The sequence below is a fragment of the Strix uralensis genome, chromosome 1 (assembly GCF_047716275.1).
Source record: "Strix uralensis isolate ZFMK-TIS-50842 chromosome 1, bStrUra1, whole genome shotgun sequence".
In the NCBI taxonomy this organism is placed as follows: Eukaryota; Metazoa; Chordata; class Aves; order Strigiformes; family Strigidae; genus Strix; species Strix uralensis.
Genome location: NC_133972.1, coordinates 143,295,094 through 143,301,286, shown reverse-complemented (window position 1 = coordinate 143,301,286; position 6,193 = coordinate 143,295,094). Strand labels below are relative to the sequence as shown.

Here is a 6,193-nt window from a genome sequence, read left to right as displayed (position 1 = left end):
ATTACAAGAAATACACTCCAGCTATAAATTCAGATGATACAGGTAAAGGGGATGATTTATAAATAGTCAGGAAATTATGAAAAGGAGAAATGGTCCAAAATTATGGGAAAAGTCATTTTCCATGGTTGGTAGCATGAACATAAAAGAAGAGAATTTTCTGCTATTAGGGTGAGCCCAGTAGTATGATACATGTGCTGCACAGCTAAAATATCTGTAGGGTTGAAGTACCAACAGATTCTCCAAGGACTGATGCTGCAAACTGGAGGTGTGCGATTGCATGGCCCAGGCTTCTGTATCTGATGGAAATCTCCATCGCCCATCACCTAACAGTTTCACTTTTAGGACATGTTTGTCTGGCGTGACAGAAATTCACCTAAACCTTTTTAATTTTGTCTGATCTGACAGCACTTTGGAAGAATAGTAGCATTGTAGGCTCTGTTTCCCAACCAGTATAAAAGTAACACTCAAGACATTAATATTTTTGAATATTTATTGTGGCACTTGAAAGCATATAAACTCCATTGCTAGGTGTTTCAAGCCAGTTTTAAAAAAAATAAATAAAATGAGGCTTTAAGTTTTAGGCAGTATTTCAGTAGATTTTGGTTAAGAATTTTTGGAATGTTACTAGACAGAAAATAAGGTTTTTGCTAGGAAAACAAAGAGTCTTCTCAAAATAAGGTTTCCTTTCAGTAAAGCATGTACACCACTGCTTGAGTTTATCATCTCCATTGGCTCACCAGCATATATTTTTTCAGATAAGAAATTTGTGGGTTTGAAACATGAAAAAACAAAATAACCCCTGAAAATACATTCCTCTACTGAATCACCAACAAAGCTTCTCTTATTTGTACCCACTCAATTCTATTTACTTTATAACGTGAAAGTTAGAAACAACTCTAGAGCCTGAACTCTGAGTGTTTTTTTTCCATTTCATAGCTTACTACCTTAGTAATTAAGGATGCTGGTCAAAATTCAGCTTGCTATTAACCATTCGTTGCCATATATTGGAGTATCTTGAACTGAAGGCAGTTTGCAGTAGCGCCTAAAACCAAAACGGGTTTTTATAAAACCTCACTTTAAAATTCCACTATAGTAACAACATTTCCACTTCATATATTTGACAATTTTATTTAATAGCCTCATAAATTCAGAATAGTTACATAATAGTTACATCACGGCTTTTAAAAAGGATTGCACTCAGCTACTCAGTCCATTGAAATACTAGAAAACAGGGAAAAGGAAAATACGGAGTGTAAAGGAGCTCTCTCCACTGAACTGAGTTTATAGCAAGTTCCTACTGAACATGAAGATGTCCTCATGCTTTCTGGTAGACTCTAACACACTTGACGCCATTCATGTCACATTCCTAGAAGACAGAGAGATGGATTTGTTAGTTTACCTCCCTACAGTGTTTACTGAAAAAGATCTCTTAAAGTTACTTTTCAGACTACTAGCCAGCAGCACACAAGAATCAGAAAGCAGGACTGAACTCACCACCACCAACTGTCCATCCACTAGTTTCCGTGTTATTATGGTCTTCTTGCCATCCCATTCCTGCTCCTGAACCAATGACCCATCATCTTTTAAGCTGACAAGAGTCTGAAAGAAGAATCCAAACATCAGTATTTTACCCACGACATTTGATGGAGACTGAGGCTTTCCAAAACCTTATTCCAAAGGAAAAATTCCCACTCCAGCTCACTCAGAACTGATTTTGCCATTGAATTCTACAAAGCCAGGATATTATCTTAAATGTTTTATTGATCTTCACTGCTTGTTCACTCACTGCTCTGACACATTCCTGCGTCAGGCAGACCTTTGACAGCATGCACAATTTCAATTAACAAGAGCAGATGATGTTCTCTGTTCATCTCTTTGTACATGGGCTTTAAGCTTTTGTGTAACGTTTATCTGACCTTGCAGTAATAGATGAATTGCCAGTGTGGGGCTGGAGGGGGAATGGTACACAGAGAGCACTCACAGATGGAAATGAGACATAGTTGAGGGCTTCTTTGTGTTTAAACTCCTTTTGGATGAGTATTCTCCCTACTTGGTGCAGGGAGAATCTCTTTGCCTTCTAGAACTGGAGATTAGGGACTGTGATTCACATGTATGCCTTGTGTGTCTGTTACCCCACTGCACATTGAGCCAGGCTCTCTTGTTATGTAAATACGAGACTGAGCGGAAAGGTTAACCCTAGGGCTGAATTGCCTCTGATTAAACATCAATGGGATTTTTTCCACAGGCTTCAAATGAAGTGGCATTTGGCTTTAACAGGGATTTAGAGGTCTGTTAGTTTTACTAACACAATGCTTCTGCTACAACAGAAGCATTTGTTGTTCTGAAAACAACAAAATACACAAGACATTATTGGTTTCAGCATTTTCCCCTCTTTGGAAGTTGCTTAACCCACAAAAAAAGTTTATTCCAATGAGACTACAGAGACAGCTGTTCATCAATTAAAGCATTGTTAGTTTGGATGTCAAAACTGATTTTTAAATAGCATCTACATCTGTGAAACACCCAAAGAATTGTGTTTTTTCAATAGAAAAGTCTAGTATACTGACCTGAGTTTTCCTGCCATCTAATGTGTTTTCCTCAAATTTCTCACCAAGCTTGAAGCTGAATTGTGAAGTTTTGAAGGTGCTTTCTGTTTTTACGGTGATTGTGTCCCCATCCTTAATAATGTAAACATCTGGTTTGGCCATGCTTCCCATTTTTCTCATGGCCATACCCACACCTGCAAAGCAAGAGGCACAGAGTGTCACAAAGTCAGTTAAACCATAAGGCTTAGGGCCACACAAGAATTCAAACACCTAATTCCCATTTAATTAGGCACTTAAGTACACTTGAGAATCAAAGCTCAAGAGCCACAAAGAAAGAGGATGTTTTAAATTATCCATTGATGAGGAAGGAAAAAAGCTTATTTGCAGGGTTATTCTTTTGTTTCCTCAAAGAACTAAAGTTAAATCTATTTTGCCCTCTAGAGGACTCGCAGATGCCCCAAAACTCAGCGTTGGACTTTTACAGAGAAAAACAATAAATAGGAAAATAAATAAAAGCTTAAACTAATATAAAATTATTCCCTTCAAGTTCTGAACACTTTAAAAATTCTACAGATGATTTTTAATTGACAGATAAATCCAACTGCATATTTATTACAACTTAAGAAATACTCTTCCATCACTCTGTACACAATTGCAAACACACAATTTTAAATAAAATTTCATCCTCTACATTCTGTATCCAAAGTCTGAACTTGTGAATTAGAAAACCACTGTGCCGCAAAATAGTGCTTACACACACAAAAAATGACGGTGAGAGAAACGAGCTTTGCGAATGACTGAAAATTCATCATCTGGACACAGCAGCCTTCAAAACTCTTCAGCAAAAATGATTCACCCTGCCTTAGCCCCTGCATGCACTATTTGAGGGGTTTGCTGGAGTCTTTTTGATCTGAAGGATGAAGATATGAATAAAAGTGTAGTCAGGCAACAGATGTGAATCCATCAAACTGGAAAGTGCAGATCTGAGCCCAGAATTGATAAGCAACGAAAGGGAGCAGAAGGTGCCACCAAGTCAGTGAGTGTCTGGGCTCTGCAGCTGGTGTAATTACAAAATGTCACGTAACAGCACAGCACCCCCCTGGAGTGTACAGGATACTTGGGTGAGGGCTGAGTCCACAAAGCAAAGATTACAGTTTCCTTAGGAGGTGGAAGTAACAGAGTACTTCCCAGGCACCGCTTCTCCAAACACAACTGAGATTCCAGGACTGAGCCTTAAGCTTGAGCCTGCAGAGCAAAAACCACTCCTTCTCAGCCCAACTTTTCTGTCCAGAACTGAAGATTGTCACACTGCCCCCCCACCCCTTTGCTGTTGTCCAATCCAGAGAAATCAGCGAGTTCTCTGATCAGCTCTGCCTTGGGATCCAACTAAACAGAGATGAGCTGCGTATGTTTTCCATATGGCAAGGAGTGAAATTCAAACTTCTTTATCCTCAAATGTTCCTTTAGACAGATGGAGCAGAATCTGCAGAATCTCATGTATGGTGCATCAATAGGAAACTCTCTGCCCTTGATCCTAAGTAGTCAGTGAAGGTGAGATCCAATAAAGGACTGGTTCCTAAAGTAGGACTTGGAGTAAATTGAATTGCCTAAATTGTAATTGTAAAAGGGAAAAGTGACCAGTATAAGTTTGCATTCTAAAACCAAACAAACAACACCCAGTTGCTGCCTACTCATGGGAGGTGCTCTGCAGTTGCAGCACTTAATTTCTACTTTGAAGTTCCAACTTGGCACATACCTAGCCCTGGCTGTTAGACCTGAGCACTGCAGCATCCACAGCTGAACTGATCTGCTCTTAAAATACTTGAATTTCTTCCAAAGTCTCCCAAAGGGCTCAGTCCGGGCTTTCTCACATCATAGATATCACATGTTGTCAAGCCTCTCACAAAATACAATTACAGCCACTACTGTTCATAGAGTGTAAATGCAGTGATGCCTTTTGTATTTTACATGAAGGGCGCAAGACCTAAATTCCTTCCTCTCCTCCCTCCAAAGACATTCAGGGTCACATCTTCCACCTCTTGAGAAAATATCCTAGCTGTCAGCAGTGAATAAATTGCAGAAAACAATAGTTCCTGGGCTACACAGACAGTGCAAGCTGTCTATCATCACCTGTTGGCCAGGATGCTCACAGGGAAGTGGTAAATCTGAGCTTGCAGAGGAGGCTCCTGGTGTTAGCTCTGCTCTGGGTTCGGTAGCTTTGTGTTGCAAAATGTAGGGCAGCCTGGCAGCAGGGATCACAAGGCAGGACTCTCCCCCTGAGATAAGGGTGCTCCCCACGGGAGAATCCAAACAGCCTCTGGCAGTGCTGCCGGTTACCCACAGGCAGCTGACCCGGTTCGGCTCTCCCGTGGGGAGACACCCGAGGCGACTTCCCGGGAAGGCAGCCCAGGCCCCGCAGGTCCCCGGGTGGCCGCCCGGGCGCCGTGGGCCCGGCCCTGGCAGCCGCGCTGCCCTGCGGCCTCCACCGCCCCCTGCCCCCGCCCGGCGAGCGCAGCGCGGAGCCCCCGCCTCTCCGCCGGTCCCACCGCCCCGGGCCGCCCCGGCCCCCCGCCCGGACCGGGGGAACAGCCTGGCCTAACGGCAGTCAGCTGATCAGGGGGTGCTGCCGGCTGGGAAGGCGCGGCCCTGGGCGGTGGGAACGTGCCTGATGCCACCGGCACCTGCCTCCCAGCAGTTACGGTGCAAAAAGGGCTGCCGACATCTTCGGGACGCGGAGCCGCAGGCGGCAGCTTATCCCGGGAGGAAGGGGCTGCTCCCGGCCGGCGCTCCCTCCCCGGCGCCGGGAGGGCGCGGAGCCCCCGCGGCCGCATCCCGGAGCATCGCGGCGTCACCCCCCTGCAGCCGCCGCCCCGCCGCAGCTCACGGCCGGGCCGCCCCCGGGCCCAGCTCCGGAGCCGCGCCCCGGCCCCGGGGCCGCGCCCGCCGCGGACCTTGGACAGAGCCTCGCCGGCCGGCGGCGGCAGCGCGTCCCCAGGGAAGCATCCCTCCCCCCGGAGGCGGAGAGCCGCCAGCTCCTTACCCAGCTCCTTCATATACTCCTCGAAGCCCTCGCTGGAGACGAGGCACCATTTGCCTAAAAACGCCTCGATGGCCATGGCGGCGGGGCTGGGGCTGGCGGTGTCCCTGGGGAAGCGCGGCGGCAGGAGGACGAGCTGCAGCGGGGCCGCGGCCGCCTTTATAGCGGGGCCGGCCGCATGTGCCGCCGGGGAGAGCCAATGGGGCGCCCGCCGCGCCCCGGCCCCTTCCCCGCCGAGCCCCCGCCCGGCGAGTCCCGCCCGCGGCGGCGGCAAGACCGCGCACGCCCCGCCGCTCCCCGCCCCCCGCACACCCCCCACACCCCCAGCCCCCGCCGGCTGCACCCTGGGCCCGCAGCTCCCCGGGACGGCACCGCCGCGCCCAGAAACGGCGGGACAGTGCCGGAGCCATCCCGCCGAGGGACGCCGCGGGCTTAACGCGCTTCTTCGGACACAAGGAGCACCCGGCACCTACCGCGGCGAAAGAGTCCGGTGCGCGGTGCTCTGGCACCCGTGGGGTCCAAAACCAGCCTCCGGGGTTTTGGCTCCAGGGAGGTGTTCTTGAGTCTGGGGCACTGAATCCTGATTTATGCCGTTTATTACATATCATGC

At 47.7% G+C, this 6,193-nt stretch overlaps 1 protein-coding gene across 1 annotated transcript; it reads right to left on the bottom strand.

Moving 5' to 3' along the window:
- Nucleotides 1-476: 476 nt before the first annotated feature.
- LOC141949702 (fatty acid-binding protein 5) lies at nt 477-5,836 on the bottom strand. Its single transcript, XM_074883594.1, has 4 exons — nt 5,587-5,836; nt 2,568-2,740; nt 1,495-1,599; nt 477-1,366 (listed from the first exon to the last, which is right to left on the bottom strand). Exons 1-4 carry the CDS (start codon nt 5,660-5,662, stop codon nt 1,316-1,318), a joined length of 405 nt encoding a protein of 134 aa, XP_074739695.1. The 5' UTR covers nt 5,663-5,836; the 3' UTR covers nt 477-1,315.
- Nucleotides 5,837-6,193: the final 357 nt, after the last annotated feature.

Coding starts and splice junctions, on each gene's coding strand:
- LOC141949702 (XM_074883594.1), bottom strand. CDS start 5,662: ATGGCCATCGAGGCGTTTTTAGGCAAATGGTGCCTCGTCTCCAGCGAG. Junction 1,600..2,567: donor TAGATGGCAGGAAAACTCAG/GTCAGTATACTA, acceptor TTCTTCTTTCAG/ACTCTTGTCAGCTTAAAAGA. Junction 1,367..1,494: donor TGGATGGACAGTTGGTGGTG/GTGAGTTCAGTC, acceptor TCTGTCTTCTAG/GAATGTGACATGAATGGCGT.